Source organism: Berghia stephanieae, chromosome 15 (genome assembly GCF_034508935.2).
Source record: "Berghia stephanieae isolate SIO BIC M18660-M18661 chromosome 15, UCSD_Bste_1.3, whole genome shotgun sequence".
In the NCBI taxonomy this organism is placed as follows: domain Eukaryota; kingdom Metazoa; phylum Mollusca; class Gastropoda; order Nudibranchia; family Aeolidiidae; genus Berghia; species Berghia stephanieae.
The window spans coordinates 11,573,418-11,599,881 of NC_088374.1; the positions used below are offsets into that span (position 1 = coordinate 11,573,418).

The 26,464-nt window shown below is 36.7% G+C and overlaps 1 protein-coding gene across 2 annotated transcripts in view; it reads right to left on the minus strand.

Annotated features, from left to right (window-relative positions):
• LOC144960254 (sodium- and chloride-dependent glycine transporter 1-like) overlaps positions 1–26,464 on the minus strand; it is a 110,949-nt gene that overhangs the window by 53,784 nt on the left and 30,701 nt on the right. For both annotated transcript variants that reach the window (XM_078893285.1, XM_078893286.1), the window contains one exon: positions 20,236–20,304. In XM_078893285.1, coding sequence (XP_078749411.1) covers positions 20,236–20,260 — 25 coding nt within the window. In that variant the 5' untranslated portion in view covers positions 20,261–20,304. The remainder of the gene's footprint in view (positions 1–20,235; positions 20,305–26,464) is intronic.

The window sequence follows — 26,464 nt, forward strand, 5'->3', positions numbered from 1 at the left end:
AAAAAAAGGTTGAGCTTTTATATAGCGCTAAACGTGTGGCTATGTGGTCTAGTCGTATGAAACTCGCTTTCGGATCAGAAGGTCCTGGGTTCGAGCCTCGCGCTCGGCGCATAGTTGAGTCCTTGAAAAATGTTCTTTACTTACATTCTCTCACCGTACTCAGGTGTAAAATGAGTACCTGGCCATTGACAGCGGTGTCTTTGTCCGAAAAATTGTAATATCGGCTTGCAGGCGGCATGTCTCGTCCTACATGTTAAATGTTGCTGTTGACCTGTGGCCCCTTGTAAAGCGCTTTGAGCACATTTAGTGGATATTGCGCTATCAAAAGCTCAATATTTTTATTTTTAAAAACAAATTTTAAAAACGTCCTCAAAGCACTTTACAAGAGGTCCCTGGCCAACGGCAACACTTAACTTAAGGACGAGACATGACGCCAGTTTGGTGATAGTACACCATTTTGTTCCCGACAGAGACAACGCTGTTAGCGACCAGGTACTCATTTTACACCCGAGCACGGTGAGAGAATGTGAGTAAAGAGCCTTTTCCAAAGACACAACTATGCGCTGTTCAAAGCGGGACTCGAACCCAGGACGTTCCGATCCGATGGCGAGTGTCATACCTCTAGACCTTTATAGCGCATGACCTTACAGAGAGAACGTCAACATAGCATTGCGCATGCGTCTCTCTTATCAACTGAGGAAATCTATCGTTTGGTTAATTTTCATAATGTGATTAAATACATACTTTTATTAAATAAAAAATATAACCAAAAAACGTATTTTGATGAAAAGTTCACAGTGATGTGTTGCAAAGAATGAAAAATAATAAGGAATACATCCAAGATTAAGATTACCCGCCGTGAAATCACTGACTTCACCGTTCAGTCCTAGATAAGACATTTAGCAATGTTAAGAACCATAAAAAGCAGGATAGATAGACGGCATATTATATCCACATATGAAGACTCATCTAGGCACAACAACACATAAATTAATGTAGAAAACAAATAAAATGAAATGCAAAACAACTTGTATCGTCTTGTACTCAATGGTGGTTGCAGTATACTTGTTGTGCTGACGTAGGGTTTGTACCCGAAACGTCCATTGTCTGTTTTGTTCCCATACGAAGCCTCTCCATTTTCACTCTTTCGTTAGTATTTTCACGATCATCGGCTTCAGGCAGCCCCTACCGTTTTCTATTTAGAACTGGGACAAAAACATGGACAGCAGCAACACCTTGATATCTCCAGACCTTTTGGATGACCTAGGTCAGCGAGTGGTCTTTGATCACCAATTCTCCAATGAGATAAGCCATCGGCCCTTGTTGATGTCGCCGTTGCTGTTGCTGTTGTTGTTGTGACCAGGTTAAAGCTTATCGATCATTGTAAAACTTGATGTCTTTCACTTGTTAATTAGGTAACCCTCTCAGCCCGGCTACACCCAATTTCGTTCAGTTGGGGGGGGGGGGGGGGGGGGGGGAAAGGCGTATCTGGAAAACGCTATTTAAACATATATTTTATCACTCCTCTCTGATGAAAACGATGTAAAATATTATATTTCATCATAATTCAATAGCATTTAATATGTTACATCAAATTCGACTGTCAGCACGGGGGTTCACCTATTCCCTTCTTACGTACTTGCAATTTCTCTTTTCGTTGTTCAAAATATTTGTGATTGATTTTCATGAACTTCAGGACTGGCTGTTGGCTATGGATCCCAGGTATAGCGCTTTAAGCACGTGAAGTAGACGTTTCCCTATATAAATGCTCAATTTTTGTTTTGTATTGTTTGTTTGTCTGTTTGTTTAAAAAAATAACCGATTGACATAGTTCTGCCATGCGCAAACAAAGCGCCCTTTCACCCCCCCCCCCCCCACCCCGGGTGACTTAGAAAAACTCACGAAGCTCTGAAATTGGGACTGAAATATCGTAATTTTACGAATGTTTCGTAATATTATGAAGGTCTGCTTTAAGGGCATTCCAGCGCCAGTGGTACTTAAATATCACTCTGAATGGATATCCTGCCTCAAGTATTGAATTTATATCACGCTGTTGACAAATGGCTTTGAGTGGGGGGTGATGATTGAGTATTACGTGGATTTGTATGTCATTCAAGTACCTGGTTTTCTTTGGTCAAGCCACTTAACCTTCGGGTTTACAGTGATCTGAGAGCGATACCTGCGATAAGAATTGTTTATTTGTGTGTGTGTGTGTGTTGAGTATGTATGTGTGTGTGTGTTTGTATGTAGGTGTGTGTGTGTGTTTGTATGTACGTGAATGTGTTTTAGAGTATGTGTGTGATAAAGGCAGACAGACACGTAGACATTAGACAGTCAAGATAGATTGATAGATTGATAACTAGATAGATAGATAGATAGATAGGTAGATAGATAGATGATAGATAGATAGTTTAGATAGATAGATAGATAGATAGATAGATGTATTAGATAGAGCTGGGGTGTGTTTTGTTTGTTGGTTTTACGGCGCTTGTGACACATTTAGGTCATTTCAGTGCTAGTGAAAAGGAAGAAAATGGGACGGTCGAAAAGGATATAGATTTACAATTGAAAGGACACAAGAAAAAGTAAGACAAAGGAGAAGGGTTCAAATGAGGAAAAGATGTAGATTCCAAGAGCACACTAAATCAGTGTACCTACTTAGTTTAAGATCACCTTAAAATCTTATCCAGACAGAAGCAAAGGTCCCCGCTAAGACGAATACATTCAAATGTTAACAAACCATTATATATTTAAAACAAACAAAGGTAATAATACAGAGAGAAGATATACAAGGATAAAAAATATGACCTCCCAAAACTATAACTATACATTTGACTGCTTTCCTCCCAGTCAAGGATCCCGGCCAGGACAAGGAGAAAACTAAGTAATCATATTCCAAAGACAAATAGAGAATACAACTCGAAAAACAGCTATAGGGGATAGAAGAAGCCTCCCAAAGTGTATGTGTTTGTGTGTGTGTGTGTGTGAGAGAGAGAGAGAGAGAGAGAGAGAGAGAGAAATGGAGAGAGAGAGAGAGAGAAAAAGAGAGAGAGAGAGAGAGAGAGAAATGGAGAGAGAGAGAGAGAGAGAGAAAGAGAGAGAGAGAGAGAGAGAGAGAGAGAGAGAGAGAGAGAGAGAGAGAGAGAGAGAGAGATATCAAAGTTAACTTTTTGGGCAACCTCACCTAAAATAAACACTTGATGTATTTACTTTATTCCCCAACAGAGATATGTATCATAATATTATGGTCGCGATCAACAACTAGCTTATTAAATCATTTGCTGTGCAAGAATAGACACTTCTTTGAGCGAAGATTCAGATTCGGCTTGAACTCTTTTAACTGTCGTGCTCTAAAAAGACACGTTTTTTTTTAAATGGCCAGAAAATTCGTACTTCAAAATTCGATCGATTTCAATGACTCTCATAATATTGGCAAAAACTCTAAAACTGGGACCCCGTGGGGTCTTCCTTAAGTCACCGGTTTGAGAATTTTTGCCAAGATAAGGGTCATTTGAATCGACCTATAATATTTATCGATAGTATGCACTTGGCTAAGAAGTTCACAACGTTGCCATCTGGAAGTATAAATAACCAACACACAAAACTATGTGTTACCTTGAACTTTTATAGTCTGGCTAATACAGTTTAGTGAGAATTACTCATAAACGTGGATGGCAATAAACAATAACAAAGACCCCCGAGTGACGTCATCTTCATTCTATTTATAGGATGAGTTTTCTGACCACCATCTTAAATCTGTGTGCTTTCAAGAGTGCTGCAGTTAACGACGGCTTAACAGATCAATGTTTTGTTGGCGTGTGCGTCAATTTGCTGTAAGCTTGCGCACTCCACCCAACCCCAATCCCTACCCCCCATCCTTCCCTCCCATATTCCCCCTAAACAAACCCCCTTTGGTCTCAAGCCAGTTATAGTCAATAACGACACAATCCACTTATAATTGTATCGGACGTATTCTCCAGAAAGAGCAAATTTAAAAAAAAACATGACGCCCATCATTAGATATCGTCGTATTCCACGAAGGAATCATATAGATAACCCATCAAACAAGATGCTGATTTCAAGAGAAATCACCCATGTTGTCCAAAGAGCAAAGCCATTTGTTTTTTAAACAATACCAAGACGGGTCGGAGCGTAGCCAACGTGAACTTATAGCCAATAGCCTGACACTGACCTAAAAATAACGTCCAAAGACAAGACTTTGGCCGCAAAAGAAAACAAATCGTGACTTGTATTTAATAGTTTAACCACTGGAATCACTTGTTTCCTTGAGCACAACTAACAACTCACTAGACGCTGCACAAAAATAAAAAATGACATCAAACTATAAGTCTTAGAGGTTCTAATGTCAGGCTATATTATGTTAAGGAAGGCTGCGGTCGGAGTCGCCCCGACAAAGACATATTACGGATCGAGTCGGAATTGGCATTAACCGCTGCCAATTATTTTTTTCTGCACCGTGGTCCTAGTATGTGTTTGGCTATGAAACTCACAACATTTCCATCTGGAAGTATAAGGACCAACACACAAACCTATGTGTAACGTTGATCGTTCATAGTCTGGTTAATACAGTTTAGTGAGAATTACTCATAAACGCGGATGGCAAAAAGCAATAACAAAGATCTGAGTGACGTCAACTTCATACTATCTATAGAAAAGTCTCACCTTGACTGATTTCCCACCGGAAACGGAACATTAATTCGAGATGTTCCCTCTTGGCATGGCAAGGTGCTTTGAGCTCCAAATCTTTATGAAACTGGTCTAGTTACCCATAACGGAAGTAAGGATATTGACTTGACTACTTGACTCGTATTGGACACACACTCTTTTCTCTTGAAGTACGTTTAAAAACCCCTGCAATGCCTTCAAAAATGTTTGGCCCGCCCGCCTTAAACAAACACTTGTAGCCCAATGATGTCAAGGTCCCATTTGGAATTCAATATCCTGATATTATAGTCTGCAAACATGCCAGAGGGTTCATTTCTTTGGCGGTGGTTGTTTTTGATAGAGGAGAACTGAATGGGTTTTTGGCTATATTAGGTGATCCAAACGTTAAAAAATAAAGATTTTTCTTCTTCTTCTTCTCCTCCCCCCCCCCTCCTTCTTCTTCTTCTTCTTCGTATAAAAAGAAGTAGTCTAAAGATTTGAACTAAATGTGTATGAAAGGTGCCAGACAAAGCAAGAAAGAAAAAATACAAGAATACAAAAGCAGCCCAAAAAATCAGTCGACCTCGACTGGGGATCGAACCTCAGACCTTATGATTACAGGTCTTAATTGGATAATTTCTTAATTGAAAACTACCGGTTGGTGTTCTTACTCGATTGTGACCTCGTCTTTTCTGTTCAAAAGTTTGATTGGGTCACTTTTACAGTTGCCTTTTCCTGGACCTTAATGATTGACTTGATTTCGCCAACTTCATAAACGTTTTTATCTTGTGTTTCCTCACATCCCATTTTGGCCCAATTGTCTGGTATTTCATTTTCTATGATGCGGTAATAATCAGAAGTGATTTTAATTTAAGCATTTGGCACTTAACTCTCTCCTTACCAATCCTTCTCAGTATTTTCCTAAAAAATGGCAGGCTTACCCAGCAGAACAAATTGATTTTTTAAAACTCAAACAATGTCTCCAAACAATTTTATGTTCTTATTAATTAAACAAAGAGCAATGTGATGTACAAAATAAATCTGAATAAGAAAAAAATGTATTCTGTGTCGTAACAAATGTGACGATTTTACTGTAGGTGGTAAGAAGAGGGTTAAAATAACTGAATCCCTTGTCCGCAGTAAAACAATCAATTCAATTTTCTTTTTTTAACGTGAGCTTTACTTTAACATTTGGTATCCGTTTTGCTCCGATATAATAAAAACTAAAACTCTGAGCATTTATAAAGTGCGATGCCCATTAAACATGCTCAAAGAATTTTGCAAGGGGCTCCTAGCAACACAAACGCTTAACATGTACAACGAGACATGACGCCTCTAAGACGATCGTACAATGTTCTCGATAGAGTCAACGATGTTATTGGTCAAGTACTCATTTTACACCTGAGTTACAGTGAGAGATTGTGATTAGAGAACCTTTTTCAATGACTCAACTATGCACCACTGAGAGCGGGACTCAAACCCTTGACCTTCCAGTCTGGAGACGAGTGTCATAACACAAGACCACATCGGCGTTGGGTCACATTTGTTTATCAATGTTCATCCAAGAGTGTGACGCTGGTAAAATGACGAATGCCCTTGCAACCTAAATGATAATACCAATATCATTTGAATAATAATATTATAAGTATTATAATAATATAGCAATTTGTGCCTTCATTGATAGAATATATTATGTCTATTTTGAAAAGAAAATGTGTGTGTGTTGTTGGGGTTGTGTGTGTGTGCGTGTGTGTATGTGTGTGTATGTGTGTGATGGATGAGAGGGAGGAAGATGGATACATATTTTCAATCAATCTATGAGTTAGTTTCACGGATTCAAACTCCTATTCGTTGAGATATCTCGCGTCCCATCTCAAAAGGCAATGATGTCAAAATGAACAATAACTTATAACGGTTGCCAGATAGTTTCGTAAAAGATTGCCATTAATTAGATACAAAAGAAATAATCCGTAAATGTATATGTGAAAGATAAAAAAAAGATGCAGATATTTTAGCTTAGCTTCGAGCAAGAAGAGGAGAGGGAGAAGAAGATGTCTGCTTTTGTTTTTAAGGGTTTTACGGCGCTTGCAACACATTAAGGTTATATCAGCGCCAGTAAAAAGGAAGAAAATGGGAAAGTAAAAAGTTCTAGAATTACAATTAAAGCACCCAAGAAAAGGTAAGACAAAGGGGAATTTGTTCAAATAAGAAACAGATGAAGATTCCAAGAGCACACTATCAAAGTACTTAGTTTGAAATAACTAAAAGTCTCATCCAGACACAAGCACAGGTCTCCACTAAGAGGAATACACTCAAATGTTTTACAAATAATATAATAACAAAAGAAAACATTAGTGCATAATAGACATGATTTACAAGGGAAAAAATATCATCTCCCAAAATCATTTGACTGTACCCCCCCCAGCCAGGGTATCCGGCCAGGGCAAAACCAAGTAATCTCATTCCAATACAAAAACCGAAAGCATATTGGAAAACAGATATAGGGGGATAGACACAGAAGTGGCCTCCTGCCCACCATGGGAGGTCAAAGATCCCACCCAGTAGGAAGAAGAAGAAGAAGAAAGAAGAAGAAGAAGAAGAAGAAGAAGAAGAAGAAGAAGAAGAAGAAGAAGAAGAAGAAGAAGAAGAAGAAGAAGAAGAAGATGAAGAAGAAGAAGAAGAAGAAGAAGAAGAAGAAGAAGAAGAAGAAGAAGAAGAAGAAGAAGAAGAGATTATTATTTATTCAATTATTTATATTTCATGATGATTATTATTATCACTATCGTCATCATCATAATCATTATAATCATCATCACCATCGTCATCATCATAATCATTATAATCATCATCACCATCATCATTGTCAACATAATTATCATCATTTTTATTATTAATTACTATCATCATCATCATCATCATCATCATCATTATCCTCATTTTTATTGTTATATTATTATCATCATCATTATCACCACCACCACCATCATCATCTTAGCATTAAAAATGTAAATCGGACAACAGTGTAAAGAATGCTATGCCAATAACATTATCAATGATAATAACAATAATATTAATATCATTATTCCTGAGTTTTAGACTGTAACGAGGCATAACGATACGCACGGCAGGGTGGAAACGGTAGAATGTGACCATTTGTGTCAAAACGGTGTATGCAGACCTGTCTAATACATATTACGAAACATTGGTAGAATTACGAAATTTGGTCTCCAATTTCAGACATTCATGAGCATTTCAAAGTCGTTAAAAATCATTTAAAATGAAAGTTTGATGCTAGACTATAAAATTATTCTATGTCAATAGGATTCAAAAGTCTGACGTCACGTCCGTCCAGCAACCAGCAGGTTGGTTCAAAACAAAGAAAATTGGTACTTTTTATTTGTCATGCTGGCTAGAACTTTTTCACAGGTCATGTGATCATAATGTATATAGGTCAAAACATCAGATTTATAATGTTTTTCTCCTCGTCAGAGAAGTATTTCATAAGGGCATCCGCCATTGTTCCGATAGTTTAGAACCCGTTACTATGTTACTATGCGTCATTACGAGGGAAGTGACATCACGACTGTTGAAGCCGATTGTTGACCTAAAAGATAACTCATATTATATAAACTACTTACTTTACTATTAAAAACTACTAGTTTTTAGATTTTCAAGTAGTCATGTCTTTATTATGTCGGGTGAATCTAATGCTCTAATTCGTTAAAACGATTGGTGTCATGCGTTAAGGTAAAATACTCACATTCACCAGCCAAGTTAAACATACCAACACACAAAACAACAGTGTGTAACCTTTTGCGTTTATAGTCTGATTGATATAGTCTAATGGGAACACAGGTTGTATAAAAAGTAATAAATAGCTAAGTGACGTCAACTTCGTTCCTTCTATACGGTTTAAGTTGAAATACATGGCTGCATGCATTGTTGCACTGTGTTGAGTAGGTTCTGTATGGTTTTTTTTTTTTGTCTGTTTGTTTTTGAGAGTTTTACGGCCCTTGCAACACATTAAGGTCATAGCAGCGCAAGTAAAAAGAAAGAAAATGGGAAAGAAAAAAGTTCAAGAATTACAATTAAAGCACCCGAGAAAAAGTAAGACAAAGGGGAATTGATTCAAATAGGAAACAGATGTAGATTCTAAGAGCACACTATCAAAGTACTTAAATCACCTATAAGTCTTATCCAGACACAAGCGCAGGTCCCCACTAAGAGGTATACACTCAAATGTTTACAAAGTATTACATATAACACAAAAAAAAGTTATAGAGTGCATAACAACAGCAACACGTAACACACAGAATGAGACATGACCCCTGTTATGCGATAAAACAATTTATTTTCCGACAGATACAACGCTGTTAACGGCCAGTTACTCATTTTACACCTGAGTACGGTAAGAGAATTTGAGTAAAGAGTCTTTTCCAAGGACTCAACTATGCGCTGAGCAAGGCTCGAACCCAGGAGATTCCGATCCGAAAGCGAATGTCATACCACAAGACCACACAGTCGCGCAAAATACGCGTTACCACACCTGTAAATAAGTACACGCTGGTTTGTGAGTACTCCTATTACAACAATGATGACCAAAACAGTATGAATTACCGGACGTGTAAACGAGTACACGTTTGTGACACATGACATCTATTATTATTATATTTTTTAAATCTTTTTGTTGGGTGGGTGGGGGGGGGGGGGGGCATTCAAGACATATTACCAGTTTGATCCATGGGTCAGACATATATTTTAGGACCAAATTGACCTACCATTGACATTGCATTCGCCTACAAGGTGGTTTTTTTTTTTTATTAATTCGACACCAGAAATCGTTTTTTTTAAAATTTGGAACTTATTCTTCTCGTGTTATGATCTATGTCTGGGCCGGTTAGTAGATATTGCGCTATATAACTGCTTTAGTCTTTTTTCTTCATTTAAGACAATAACACCAGTTTGACATAGTGCTATACATATTTTTAGGGCCAAATCGACATTGCGTTCACTTACAATGAAATATTTTATTGGGAAATTATTTATCTTGTTAATATCAATATCTGGGTTGTGGAGTGGATGTTGCACTATGTCAATGCTCTAGCTTTTGGGGGTTGTTTTTGTCATTCAATATATTAACACCAGTTTGACACAGTGGTTCATATATTTTTAGGGCCAAATCAAAATTGCGTTCACCTACAATGTGTTTTTATTATTTTGACAGCAGAAATCTTTTTTTGGAAGTTATACTACTTGTGTTATTATCTGTGTCTGGGTCGTTTAGTGGATATTGCGCTATATAACTGCTCTCTTTTTTTCTGGGGGGGGGGGGGGTGCATTTTTTTTATTCATTCAAGACATTATTAACACCAGTTTGACAGAGTGGTTCAAATATTTTTTTCCGGCCAAATCGACATTGAGTCCACTTACAATGTGTGGCTTATTAATTCGACACCAGTTTTGCTATTATCAACCTCTGGGTTGTGGAGTGGATATTGCGCTATATAAATGCTCTAGGTGTTGTTGTTTTTAATTTTAATTCAAGACATTAACACAAGTTTGACACAGTGGGACACATTATATATTTAGGAACCAAATCGACCTGCCATTGACCTTGCATTCATCTACAACGTGTTATTATTATTATTATTATTATTATTATTATTATTATTATTATTATTATTATTATTATTATTATTATTATTATTATTATTATTATTATTATTATTATTATTATTATTATATTATTTTAATTATTACACCAGAATTTTTTATTTTATTTTGGAAGTTATTCATTTTGTTAATTACAAAAAAATGCAAAACGGCCAAAAGGGCGTCATGTCTCGTCTTAGATGTTTTAAGTGTTGTTGTTGTTGTCTAGAAACACCTTGTAAAGCGCTCTGAGCACGTTTAGTGGATATTGCGCTATATATATATATATATATATATATATATATATATATATATATATATATATATATATATGGTATGGAGCAGTAAGACACGTGTCATGAAATCAGGATCAAATTGACCTTAGTGGGGATACTGCGCTATATATATTATACATTTTCTATTTATTTTTGCTTGTTAGATTTTGTTCTGTTTTTTGTTGTTGTTGTTGTTGTTGTTGTTGTGTTTTTTCCATTCAAGACGTAATACTGGTATGGAGCAGTAAGAGACACGTGTTATGAATTCAGGGTCAAATTGACCTACCATTAACATTGCATTCAACCTCCAACGTGTTTTTACTATTTGACACCAGTCATTTTTTTTCTTTGAGTTACTCGTCTTGTGTTATCATCTTTCATTGTCTGGGTCGATTCTTTTCTTCTTTTTTATTTTTTGACTCTTAATCTTTATTTTTATCTGCTGGGCATATTATATAATGTGACCCGCCGAGTCAAAAGGGCGTTGGATCGAAGTGGACCAGATGAAATAAAAGTGGTAAAAGTAAAAAAAAAAAAAAAAGGCTATTTCCTGTTCATCAATGTTTTTGGTTATTCATCTCAACAACGCCACTACCACATTATCTTATTCGTCCTGTTTTGATGATAAAGGGGAAACCCGAAACGTCCATTTTACCTGTTTTCGTATATTAAATTGAAGCTTGCATTCAATTTCACATTGTTATTCATTTCTTCGAGGTTCGAGCAGCAACATTGACATTACAACAACGTCAACCCAAGTCGAGAATTGCCTTCGATTGTCCGAACTGCTAATAACTGATGACATACGTTTAGGTACAAATACTCACAACATCCGCCAACCGGATATAACTCGAGCTTTAATAATATAGCGCTTTATAAGGGGTCCCTGGCCAACAGCAACACGTCACGTGTAGAATGAGACATAACGTAAGAACAGACAAAACTATGTTTAAACTTGAACGTGTATAGTCTGGTTAAAATAACTTAGTGAGAACTAATCATTAAAATGGCGGTCTAAAAACAAAAACAAAGAGCTGAGTAACGTCAATACGCTTCAACAGTCGTCACGTCACTTCCCTCGTAATCACGCATGGAAACTTAGTAACTGGATCTAAGATATCGGAACAATGGCGGACGCCCTTATGAAATATATCTCCGACGAGCATAAAAGAGTATCCAGAAGTAAAAAACCCATTATAAATCTGATCATGTTATAACTTTTACACATTCTGACTACAAGACATATGAAAAGTCATAGCCAGCATGAAGAATAAAAAGTATCGATTTCCTTTGTTTAGAACCACGGTGGTCGCGGTTGCTGGGCGACGTGACATCAGACTATTGAATCCAATTTCGTTCCATCTACAATGTGCACAATATATAATATTATAATACCGTTTTGAGACGATATATCAAACATTATATATTTAAATTATTTTATTTATGGTAAAACTTTAAAAAAAAAAAAAGATTATGTTTTATCATTGTACGACATGCGATAGTATAGCAAAAGTAAGCGCCAAAAACGAGAACAGCGTGGGTGATGAGGAGTTAGTAGTAGTAGTATATCATTGAAGAGTCAAGAGATAACGCCTGCTCTTTGAACTCTGTATCAATAATAGATTTATATAGCAAAGAGATGCTCAACACATTTCTTTTTTTTTCTTCTCTCTCTCTCTCTCTGTCTCTCTCTCTCTCTCTCTCTCTCTCTCTCTCTCTGTGTGTGTGTGTGTCTCTCTCTCACACACACACACACACACACACACTCTCTCTCTTTCTTTCTATCTCTCTCTCTCTATCTCTATCCCCCCCCCCTCTCTCTATCTCTCTCTCTCTCTCTCTCTCTCTCTCTCTCTCTCTCTTTCTCTCTCCCCCGCTCTTTCATTTTTAATTTAAAGATTATAAAAAAAATCTAATTCAATTAATAATTTTAAGAATGCCATTGATAAAGATCTTACCAACATTATATTTGATTTTGACAAATAATGTAACATGACATTGGATATTATTGTCTTTTGTATAACAATTATATGAAACGCTCGAATGTACAGGTCGGACATGCCAAATGAATGTAAATAGAGTAAATTATACTACGGATATTGAATATGACAGTTATTTATGTACTAGATATTTAATTCTCAATATTATCAATTAATTTAAATTGAATACTTATTATATAATTGATAAATTGTATCTAAGCATAAAAGTTACACAGAGCATGTATAGGTTTGACGAACCACTCAATCCTAGAGACTTTTTCTACTTTTCAAAATCGGGAAAAATGTATTAAAATGAGCATGTACATGGATAGTTTTATTCAGCTACCATTAACATGTACAAACTAAAAACAATAGCTTTGATACTACGCCTATAATTGGTCTTAGGAAAACTGTAATAAATGGGCATTGGGTAAAAGTAACCCGGGTTAACTACGGATATAGTCGGGGTTAGGGTTGAGTGAGTTAAACGATACGATAAATTTCTCTCTAACCAGTAACTGTTATACTCTGGAAAAACTCGTATTTAAAAATTTGGCCAGAAAACTCGTCCTTCGAATATCGATCGATTTAAAATTTTAAATCTTGGCAAATACTCTCAAACCTGGGACTTCGCCAACGCTAAACCATGCTAACTACAACAACATTGTCCCATCATGCCTGAATTCGGTCATCCAATTTGCAAATTATTTATTATATAAGCATGGCACAGTTATCAAAATGTGGTGTCTACTGTCAGCGATTCGAATTTGCTAAATTCACGTTCAAATTCGGTGTGGCCATTTAATAAGCATGCCTAGCAGGGAGTGAAAATGCCAAGACACGGTGATTTCAAAAGAAAGAATTGAGCTTTTATAAAGAGTAATATCCACTAAACGTGCTCAAAGCGCTTTACAAGGGATCCCCGGCCAAAAGCAACATAATTTAACATTTAGGGCGGGACATGACGTTGTAAGGCGATATTATTTCATTTTTTTTCGGACAGAGACAACGCTGTTCACGGCCAGGTTCTCATTTTACAGCTGAGTACGGTGAGAGAATGTGAGTAAAGAGCCTTCTCCAATGACTCAACTATGCGCCGAGCGAGGCTCGAACCCAGGACCTTCCGATCCGAAAGCGAGTGTCATACCACTAGACCACATAGCCGCTCAAATGTGCATAAACTTATTGCACTTACTTACTTACTATCCAGCATCGTCCTCATTGATGTTGGCTGCCCGCACTCTGCGATGACAAATGTCAGCCGAGTCATCCCATCTGTTGACGGGATCGTACACCTCTCTTACATTCATAGTAATTGGATCTCGGTCTTCCTCTTCTTCGCTTGCCCTCCATTTTCCCCTGTACTACATCTTTCATTCGGGTGCATCACACAGCTTTTTTATTTTTATTTACTTGACTTATGCCTCTTTGCTCCTGGTGGAGCATAGGGCCTCAACAGCACTCTTCCATCTTCTTCTATCCTTGGCACAGACCTATGCCTCAATCCAGGTAAGAGTGGAAACACACAAATCTTGGTGAAGGCTTCTCCTCCAAGTCTGTTTTGGACGACCCCGTTTCCTCTTGCCCTGTGGGTTCCATTCGAGAGCATGCTTGGTTATACACAACTTATTTTAATAAAGACTTATTGTAATGCAATCTTCCACCATTGAGTAGATATGAAAATTCTCGCTTTGCGATTAAGATATTACTAGGGAGAAACGTCACCCGTCAGTCCCACCATTGGGATCCCCAAAGGACACGAAAGGTTGGGCGTCCGAAACAGACATGAAGACGCTCACTGTCTGACGAAATGAAGATGGAAGGCCTCACCTGGGAGGCTACCAAGAAGATGTCCAAAGACAGAAGCAGATGTCGGACGCTCTTAGAGGCCCGGTGTCTGTGTTCCAGACGGAGCGAAGACGATTTAGTCAAGTCAAATTAAAAAGCAACACTAGTTTAAAACGTGAGTTTTCCTTTAACGTAATATTCAATAAATGTGGTGAAAACGTCTTACAAGGGGTCCCAAAACAACAGTAACAATTATCCTGTAGGCCGAGACATGACGTCAGAGCCATCTGACAAATTTTCCGTTTTTTTTTTTTTTGTTTGTTTGTTTGGGGTTGTGTTTTTTTTTTTTTTTTGGTTCGTTTTGTTTTTGGGTGTGTTTGTTTTTCTTTTTGCTTCTTTTTTTTTTTTTTTTTGGACAGAAGCAACGGTGTTACCCGCCAGGTATGTTACATTTAGACCAGTGACCTTTCAGTTCAAAGATCAATGTCATACCACAAGATGACAAGTCTGCAGACTTTGTGTGCAGACTTGTGATCTTGTGGCATGACATTGACCTGATGATAAAATTAGTTTAAAATTATCATTATTATTTTTTAATTATTATTAGGTCAATGTCGTAACACAAGATTACACGTTTGTACACAAATCCTCATCAATTGGTTTAAATGAACGTTCAACGATAGACATTTTGAGTGCACAATTAAAAATCATAAATCCCTCCGTCAACTGATTGCATTGCTTGATAAAAAAGAAACAAAAAAAAAAAAAAAAACAAAAAAAAAAAAAAAACCCCAAAAAACCTTTAGCTTTTATATCTAGAGCTAACCATACGATAAATATGACCCGAACTATGCTGCAATTGACTCTTTAACCTCTTTCGAGTTCACCCTAATGGAAATTCGAACAAATTTGTTCGATTCTCCATGCATATGAACTCGAGAGAATGTCATAATATGGACCCAATCAACATTTTTCTTTACACATTGCTTAGCAGCAGACTGCCAACTATCAAAGATAATAAATAAATCTCCCTACCCCCACTCCAACCCCCCTCAATCTTTCACCCCTCCTTTCTCTCTGTCATCCCCCCCCCCCTCACCTTTCCCTTAGCAAAAAACAACATAAAGTCTTAAGTGGCGATAGAGGCTACAACCTTAAATCCGGTGAACAACACATGGTAACAGGGGTCCCTTGTCTTGTTCCTTTTCCAGTCGTGAGCAGGTATCCAGAGATCTAAATTTTGTTTCGAACTCGAAATATACTTTTATCAGGAAAGGGCGATAGTCAATTATATTATGATTAGGCTTGACTTTTGCCGCTTGAAAGTGGAGGTTGCTACGCAAATATGGGGATGTTTTTTTATTTTTTTATTTTTGTTGACATTCCAACCACTGGAGGGGTTTCTGTGTTTGTTTTTTTATGATTGACACACGTTCTTGATTGTAACTGTTACCAATCTTTAAAAAAAAACATCCATAAGATTATGAAAAGTGTGTTCTCTCAAAAAGAACCCGGATCAATGGGCATGATCTATATTAACTTTACATGTGGTCGAGGTCATTGGTCACATTGCAAAATGTGCTCAAAGTGACCCACTTAGTGAAAAGTGTTCACGGCTTTTTAAACATCTTACATCACAATTGGTCATTTGATTCAACTTGAAAAATGGGTATGTTTATAAATTTTTGTAAACAAAGCAGCGTGTTTACATTTGTTAAGAAATGTCCAATCGTTGGAAGCAACAAATCATGTGATTGATGACCTGGTTGGACGAAAACATGAATATAGATCGCTCCCATTATTGCATGAGTATGAAGCAGATTTGAGTGAAGGAAACGTCAACGTGAGAATCGGTGAGTGAAGCTAGATCTAGTGAGTATTACTCGAATTACGATGTGAACTGTAATGATTAAAACAAATCTACAAAGCATTCTAAAATTATGTGACATCCGGAAAGATATTACGGGTTATAACATTGTACCAAACCTTTACAATCGATACAAATTACAAACTCAAACATTGAAATTGAAATCGTTTGTATCGTTTGGTTTCGCGTTCGAGGCTGGTGTTTAGGAACTTTTGGAACAGGAGAACGTTGCGCACAAAATAGATCTCCCGTTTACTGTTTACATTGTAGATGATAAACTTTTAGTAAAATCAAACTTGGACAAAACATTTTTTATACTAGTTAAATTCATTATATAGCAAAATTACTCTTAAAATCAGGGCCCAAATAGTTCTTGTTTTGTTCACACAAGCGTATTAATTTTGATTTTTTTAACTTTAACGTGGTCTAAAAATAGATACACGGTAATTTTTGATAAATGTTATCATTTGATTCATAAAATATCAATATCTAGACAGTATTTGATGCGTAATCGAATATTTATGAATATGTGCTTCTTTTGTCACCTAACAACCACATCCTTATGGTTACTTTTCCCCCATATAATTTGTTAAGGAAAGTGGGCAGTCAAAGGTAGGAGCACGTGTTTTACCACGTGCTGCAAATCTTTATATTTTGACGGCATCATGCTATGATTAGCTCTATAGAACAATATCCACTAAACGTGTTCAAAGCGCTAAGATTGTGACAATGACATAAATTGCTTCTTTCCTTTACTATAAACGCACTCGGTAGAAAGATGTAATGTTTATTATAAAATTAAAAATCTGAAAATTGGAATCCCCCCCCCCCCCCCCCCCGAAATAATAATACATGAAAAAAAATCACACAATCACACACACACACACACACACAGACACAGACACACACACACACACACACACACAATAAATCCGCCATCTGCTTTTCATTCCTTTTCTTATCTCGCATGCTTTCAACATTTCACTTTTTAACTACGCAATTAAGTATGACTCTCAATGGATGTTTTTTATGCCTATCTTGCGTCTTTCTATATCAATTACCAAATCTCACATATTTAGTAAGAGATAGAAATTTAGAACAACACGGCAAAAAATGAATAACCATTCACATTATGTGACCCAACAGACGTGCACATAGGAACAATGGCGGACGCCCTTATGAAATATTTCTCCGGCGAGCATAAAAGTGAATCCAGAGGAGAAAAACATTATAAATATGATCATGTTTTGACTTTTATACATTCTGATCAAATTACATATGAAAAGTTCTGCTATTATTTGGAAATGAACAGGATCGAGAAAATTGAGTTGACAGTCAAAATTGATCATAATTATCTTTATTTTTTGAAGATGAACATCACTAACAACTTCAACAATTAAAACAACAACAACAACAATAACATCATCATCATCAACAACAACAACAACGACAATAACAACATGAAAAACAAAAAACAACAGAATTTTCCTCAATGAGGACATCTATGTTGAATAGACTTTATAAACGAAGCTTTAAAACTCAACTTTAAGACCAGGATTAGGTTTTTGGACCGCTTTGTGAGTGGTCAAGGAAACAAGTGATCCCATTGGTTGAACTATTGAATACAACTCACGATTTGTTTTCTTTTGTGACCAAAGACTTGTTTGTTTTTTGGGGTTCTTTTTGACGTCATTTGTTGATCAGTGTCAGGCCATGCATTAACTTATAGCCTGACACAATAACCCACTAGGACTTATGGTTTGACGTCATTTTTTTTAGGTTTTTGCACTGTCTAGTGAGTTGAAGTTAGTAAAGCTCAAGGGAATAAATGCTTCCATTGGTTGACCTAATGAATACAACTCACGATTTGTTTTCTTTTGTAGCCAAAGACTTGTCTTTTGACGTAATGTTTTTGGTCAGTGCGTCGCCATCGTTAACTTTTTGCCTTGACACTAATAGGACCCACTTGTGAGCAGATGTCGTTAGTAGTGCTCAAGGAGACAAGTGATCCCATTGGTCGAATGATTGAATGATTGTGGCCAAAGACGTCATTATTTGGTCAGTGCCAGGCTATAAGTTTTGGAAGGCTACGGTGAGTGTCAGGCTATGGTGAGTTTACGAAGGCTACAGACAGAATCGGTGACAAGCACAGTCTCTTAATTGTGTAAATAAAAATCGTTTGACATGGATGAAAACATTAGTAGTGCTAACCCTGACTAATATTGTTATCACGGACCATTAGAAATAATATTGTAATTATCAAACGCACACGTTTAATTACATCATCTTATTTATTATGCAATCAATCAGTTCCTGTCGGCTAGATAACCATCTCGCAAATTGCAACACGACTGGGTTTTTTAAAATTCCTTTTTGGTGTTTTTTATTTTTTATTTATTTATTTATTTTTTTTTGGTCTGTTTTCTTCTTCTTCTTCTTCTTCTTCTTCTTCTTCTTCTTCTTCTTCTTCTTCTTCTTCTTCTTCTTCTTCTTCTTCTTCTTCTTCTTCTTCTTATTATTATTATTATTATCATTATTATTATTATCATCATCATTATCTATTCTGATTTCTATCTTCCCACAATTGAGGTATCTAAGTAGTTAAAGACGGTCGGGTGAAGGTGAACTTAAAACCAGGTACTTAGTCCTCCTCTACCGATATAAAAGCCAATCAAAAACGAGCGTAAGTGAAATTATCAAAACAAATCGGGTTATGAGAAGAAAACAACAACATAAACAGAGACAAAGTACGATGACCTTAACTCAACCAAAATAAATAAATAAATAAATAAATAAATAAATAAATAAATAAATAAATAAATAAATAAATAAATAAAATTACCCTTATTCATCCCATAGGGGGAAATTTGTCTCTAGGGTCAATTCCAAGGGAAGACAAGAATAACCCAGGCGTCAGCCGCAGAGCAGCGCCGCAAATTGAGATAGGACAGCAGCTTCTAATGGTGCTCACACTATGTTATGACGATCGACCCAATAATTGAGATAGGGGAAGTGACTTGCTCAAGGCCACACAGCGCATGGTACGAAGCAAAGACAGTACCGCTGCCCCTATTAAGTATCTATCTAAAAAGCAAGCTAACCTTTACGTTCCCAACCTACAGCTGTAGTTATATATTACAAGGATTTTACGGCGCTTGCAGCACGTTTAGATATCAGCGCCAGTAAAACGGAAGAAAATGGGATACTAAAAAGTTCTAGAATTACAATTGAAGCAGCCAAGAAAAAGTAAGGCAAAGGGGATTTACGTAATTTAAATAGGGAGCAGCAGATGTGGATTCCAAGAGCATACTAATACTAACATCGCACTTCATTTGTAATTTAAATAGGGAGCAGCAGATGTGGATTCCAAGAGCATACTAATACTAACATCGCACTTCATTTGAGATTACGTAAATGTCTCATCCAGACACAAGCACAGGTCCCCACTAAGAGGAACACACTCAAATATTTACAAAATCACATATATAAATATTATTATAAAAGTTATTATATATTATATGTATGTATGTATGTATGTATGTATGTATGTATGTATGTATGTATGTATGTATGTATGTATGTATGTATGTATGTATGTATGTATGTATGTATATGTGTGAAACAAATAATACAGTATCTAACAGATTTACAAGACAAAAAATATATCATCTCCCAAAACTCTACCTTTACATTTGACTGTTTCCCTCCCAGCCAGAGTATCCGGCCAGGGCTAGGACAAAACCAAGTAATGTCGGAAAAACAGATATAAGGGGGGGGGGGGAATATAAGATGCAGTAAGTGCCACCCTACCCACAATGGGAAGTCAGGAACCTCACCCAGCCAACCTACAGCGATCGACCGAAGAAAACGAAGATTTGTCCATCTGAGTCCACTACTAACTACTAACTACTAACTACTAACTACTACTACTACTACTACTACTACTACTACTACTACTACTACTACTACTACTACTACTACTAATAATAATGAGACAAAAAAATCCTACCGTTGTCAGCTGACACCAGCGCCATTTCAGATTGGTTGTCAACGTATTGTTATCAATCCCTTTGTATATCTGGAGATGACAAGGAAAAATTGTGGTAACTTGAATGTGAGTCTGGATTTCAATTTGGGTCTTTAAATAACAATCTGTACGTCAAGGGCCAATGACGTATTGGATAAGATCTAAGAGAGCAGTGCACGCATAAAACGCCACAACTATCGGGTGACCTTTGTGGTGTCACGGTTAAACCAAAATCTAGAGCCTAAATGAGTCAATAAAATGGAGAGAAAGGTAAAGGGAGTAAATAAATGTGACTCATAAATAAGGGAACAACACAAAACAAACGACATTTCGGCCTTTGGCCTTTTTCAAGTAAGCACGATATATATATCTCAGTCTCGAACTCTTGTCCACAAGCATTCATTGGGTTGGATTTGACCTAAGGACATTTCCCAGATAAGATGCCTTTAACAGACCTGCAGACTGTTACGATAAATATGTATAAATACGACATTTTGGCTCTAATGTCTAAAGATAAAGGGAGTAAATGTGACTAGTAATATATTACTAGTCACATTTACTCCCTTTATCTTTAGACATTAGAGCCAAAATGTCGTATTTATACATATTTATCGTAACAGTCTGCAGGTCTGTTAAAGGCATCTTATCTGGGAAATGTCCTTAGGTCAAATTCAACCCAATGAATGCTTGTGGACAAGAGTTCGAGACTGAGTTGAGTTACCAAATGCAGATGTACATTTAATGACGTGCCTTCTCATATCTATTTTAAAACAGCTATCAGATTATGTGTAAAGAAGGACAGTCACAGTGTACCTGTTTTGGAATGGTTTTTTTAAAAAAGGAAAACAAACAAAAAGAAAGAAATCAAAAAAAGTGGTGGATTTATTTTGCTCGAATTTGTGATAGAAATGTCCTATGATAAGAAAGGAGGCGTAGTGACGAATTTTGATAAAAGGCCGAATTTAATTATATTCAGGCCACCACGGCTTTCGATTCTCGAAAGGTGTGAAAGAAAATGTATGCGGTCTTGGATTCCTCGCAAAGTATCCAACTATAGTCGTGTGCAGTGGCGTTTCATGCTTACAGTAGAAGGTGATCTCAGAATAAGAAGAAAATTACTTAAAACATGCTATATTTGTAAATACAAAAGAAAGAAAAAAGATTAAAGAAAAGACTTACTCAAAGAAGTCAGAGGCGGTATTTATCATTTCTCAGTTGTATCATTTTTATTAAATGCTGTAATCCATTTTAAAAAGATGGATGTGGTGCCAGGCACCAAATCAACCAATATAGCCACGCCCCTCAGTCTTGTGGTATGATACTCACCTTGGAACCCATTCGCATTCAGGGGTTACCATGTAGCTACTTACTACGCTACTAAATTTCTAACATCATAATTTACAGCATTTATTTCGTTGTTTGAGATATTTGTTGAATGAACAAACCATATCTTTCCGCATCCTACAACAATGAATGAGTTTTGAATTTATTACTTAATTTTTAAAACATTTATTTTGAGAAGAATTTTTTAGAATATGGATACTTTGCCGATATACATTTCTATAACAGCGTAAAAAGTTGAAGTTATAGTAAACTACTGATAAAATGGCTGGATAAAAACAATAATAAAAACATGAGTGACGTCAATTTCGATCCGTCTATAAATGTTGAAGGTTGTACATAGTTTTCAGCGGTGGTACGATTGCTCAAGCGTGTATCACGTACTATTGAGTATTTCCCTCAAACGCACACCATCGTATAGTTTAATTATTTAGCACTAACTGCCATTGTTTACATTATGACGACTTTCAAAGGTTATTGTCAAACGACTAAACAGTATTTTATGACTAACAATATGCGCAATACATTTCAGTCCGCATATAGAGCGTGTCACAGCACAGAAACTACACTGCTTCGCGTCCATAATGATCTGATCACCCATTTGGAACACAGTAGCAATGTTGCACTACTCCTCTTAGATTTGTGGCATTCGATACGGTCGACAACAAGATACTCTTAGACTGAATGGAGGATTCTTTTTGGAGTTACTGGCACATCATTTAAGTGGTTCTCTAATTACTTGAAGAATCGAACGCAACGAGTGTGCATAAATGGAACATCTTCGACAACAATCACACTTAATTTTGGCGTGCCGCAGGGGTCAGTTTTGGGTCCATTTATGTTTACTGTCTACACCACACTTCTTACTAGCCTACACCACACTTCTTACTAGCATCATTCAATCCTACAGCATCAGGCACCATCTTTATGCCGATGATACACAGCTATATTTCCCAATTTCTTCTTCAAAACATCTTTAACTGCATCTCTCACATCAAACTATGCATGACCCAAAACCAGCTAAAATTTAATTATGATAAAACTGAATTTATCGTTTTTAGGAAAGACCATACTAATGAAAAAAACGTTTGATTTGTGACTCTTTCATTGTAAAAAACCTTGGTTTTTATTTTGATAAAATTTCTGAATATGCATTGTCATATAACAAAACTGTCAATATCTACATTTTATGTTAAGGTCATACCAGCAATCTTTTAGCTAAAGAAATTTGTAAGATGCTCATTAATTCACTTTTTGCTAGCAGGCTAGACTATAGCAACTCCCTTCTCTATGGCTTCCAAAGGACTTGGTCACAAGACCGCAGTTGTTACAAATCAGGTCAGCACGAATTGTTACCCAGACAAAAAAGAATGAGCATATAACTCCCGTTTTGGAAAAACTTCATTGGCTGGCCATGGAGAGGAGAGTTGATTATAAACTAGCATGTCTTGCCTTTAAATGTCTTCACAACAATGCTCCAGATCATTTAAAATCACTTCTTACTGTCCCGATTCCAAATTGCTCACTCTGGTCCTCTAACTCGTATCATTTTAAAGGAAAATCCCTAAAACTAAATTCTCTGAACGATCTTTTGCTTTTTCTGCTCCAGCTGTGTGGAACTCGTTAACTACTTATGCAAAACTATCAGACCTTTGATACCTTTTTTAAAAATCCCTCTGAACTGAGTTATTTAGATCTACCTTCAAATGAATCGTTGACAAAATATGTGTGTATGTATGTGCGCATGTGTATATATGTGTATGTTTGTATACGAACATATGTCAATATGTGTGTACATATGTTTATAAATGCAAGCATATATGTATACATGTGTGTATGTATGTAAATGTGTGTGCGTGTAAATACACACACATACATATATATATATATATATATATATATATATATATATATATATATATTATATATATATATTGTGTGTGCGAGCGCGTGCGCGCGTGTGTGTATGTGTGCGTGTGTATGGATGTCTTTTTGTGTGTATATGTGTATGTGTATATTTATTAATTTGTTTACTTATTATTCGTTGTTGCCACTGTTAAATGCTATTGAGCACTGCAAATGGATAATAGCGCTATATAAATTTCCCATCACATTACATTACAAGGGGCGTTTTATAATATTATTCCGTTATACTAGATAGGTCCTGGTGTCTACTTTGATCATTTGTAGGGACAGCTACTTTGTTATTATAAGTACAAGGCGAAATTGAGCGCTTAAGACTGACTAACGGCCTAACGATCATGCCTAACAACACGTGTTTATTATCTTTTTATCAAGGATATAAATAGATAAATGAATAATCATTATTATTTAATGTGTATAGATAGTATGAGCTTGGCTAAGGAGCTCACAACATTGCCATCCGGAAATATAACGGACCAACACACAAAACTGTGTAACCATGATCGTTTATAGTCAGGTTAATACAGTTTAGTGAGAATTACTCATAAACGCGGATGGCAAAAAACAACCTGAGTGACGTCAACTTCGAACTATCTATAGAATTCCAACAATTGGAGTTGCCTGCTGTTTACTGATTTTAAAGAAGGCAGTATAATGAACAAAAAGTTGTATTGTGGATACTGCTGTGTTTTTGTTTTAAGAGACAGCGTGGCTCAGCGGTACGGTCTTTGCCCGGTACCCGACAGGTACCGAGTTCGACTACCCGCGACGTTGTGTGGCCTTGAGCAAGATATATATATATAAAATTATATTATAATATATATATATATATATAATATATATATTTATATATTTATTATATATATATATATATATATATATATATATATATAATATAATATATGTGACCCTCCGTCTCGAAACGGTATTAAGTCGGATTTTTCAATTTTGGATTTTTGGTACTCAATCATAGCTTATTTTATGCTTTAAAATTTGATATCAAATTTATAAAATTCTGATTATTCATTGCCGAGATATGACCGTTTGAAAAAGGGAGAGTGTAAAAACCAAGTTTTGGAAAAATCGACTTTGATGTGAGGCACCATTTTCACGCACAGTCAAATCAATGGGCAAAGATAACTCCTTAGATACGGGCATTGGAAAGTTGACGAGAATAGTAAAACCCTGCAGAGACGTCAATTTTCAATTTGACTCACAGGAATTTCAGGCACCACTCGGAGGAATCTCAATGCCGAAAAAGGAATTTCCGCACACAAAAAAAGGGAATTTGGATGGTATTTGGTATCGTGTTTAAATATTGTATAGATCTAAATAGATAACTGATTAGAACTATATTATGATATATAAACACATTGCCAAATACAGCCCAAAAGTTTCCTTATTTCAAATGAAGTAAAGCTCCAAATCCTAATGGTAGTGATTGTAATAATGGTGGTAGTGAGGATGATGTTGGGTTGGTGGTTGTAGTAGTAGTAGTAGTAGTAGTACTAGTAGTAGTAGTAGTAGTAGTAGTAGTAGTAGTAGTAGTAGTAGTAGTAGTAGTAGTAGTAGTAGTAGTAGTAGTAGTAGTAGTAGTAGTAGTAGTAGTAGTAGTAGTAGTAGTAGTAGTAGTAGTAGTAGTAGTAGTAGTAGTAGTAGTAGTAGTAGTAGTAGTAGTAGTAGTAGTAGTAGTAGTAGTAGTAGTAGTAGTAGTAGTAGTAGTAGTAGTAGTAGTAGTAGTAGTAGTAGTAGTAGTAGTCGTAGCAGTGATGACGATTTGTTGTTGTAGTAGTAGTAGTGGTAGGGATGATGATATAGTGGTGGTGGTGGTGGTTGTAGTTGTAGTAGTGGCTGTGGTTGTAGTAGTAGTGATGATGTGGTGTGGGTGGTTGTAGTAGCAGTAGTGATGATGTAGTGGTGGTTGAAGTAGTAATGATGATGTGGTGGTGGTGGTTGTAGTAGTAATAGTGGTAGTGATGATGATGTGGTGGTGGTGGTTGTAGCAGCAGTGGTAATAATAATGATGTGGTGGTGGTGGTGGTTGAAGTAGTAGTGGTAGTGATGATGTGGTGGTGGTGGTGGTGGTTGTAGTGGTAGTGGTCGTGATGAACATGTGTGTGTGTGTGTGTTTGAGAGAGAGAGAGAGAGAGAGAGAGAGAGAGAGAGAGAGAGAGAGAGAGAGAGAGAGAGAGAGAGAGAGTGCGTGTGTGCTAAAAGTGCATCTAGTGATAAGTAGAGCAACATGAATTTGAAAAACTAGCGAGGCTAAAGTCTGAGGCTAAAGTATTTGTAATTAGATATTATTGGCAAGTACAAGAAGGTGAACATGAAAATGAATCCAGTGAGCGCAATTTATTGATGTGTAAGTGTGTGTGCGCGCGCGCGTGTGTATGTGTGTTTGTGTGAAGAGGGAGAGAGGGAGAGAGAGAGAGAGAGAGAGGGAGAGAGAGAGAGAGAGAGGGAGAGAGAGAGAGAGAGAGAGAGAGAGAGAGAGAGAGAGAGAGAGAGAGAGAGAGAGAGAGAGAGAGAGAGAGAGAGAGAGAGAGAGAGAGAGAGAGAGAAATTTGAGCAAAATTTGTTTGAAAGGTTTTTACGGCTCCTGCAACATTGGTTACAGTAGTATTGGTGGTGGTAGGGGTGGCGTTGTGGTGGTTGTAATAGTAGTTGCATCGATGGTGATATGATGGTGGTAGTAGAGATGATGATGTAATGGTGGTTGTAGTTGTGGTGGCATGGATGGTGATGTGGTAGTTGTTGTAATAGTGGTGGTAGGGATGATGATGTGGTGATTGTTGCAGTCGTGGCGGGGACGGTGATAAGATTGTTGTTGTATTAGTGGTGATAGGGAAGGTGATGTGGTTCTAGTAGTGGTGGTAGTAATGATGATGTGGTGGTGATGGTGGTTGTAGTTGAAGTACTGGCAGTAGTGATTATGATGATGATGTGG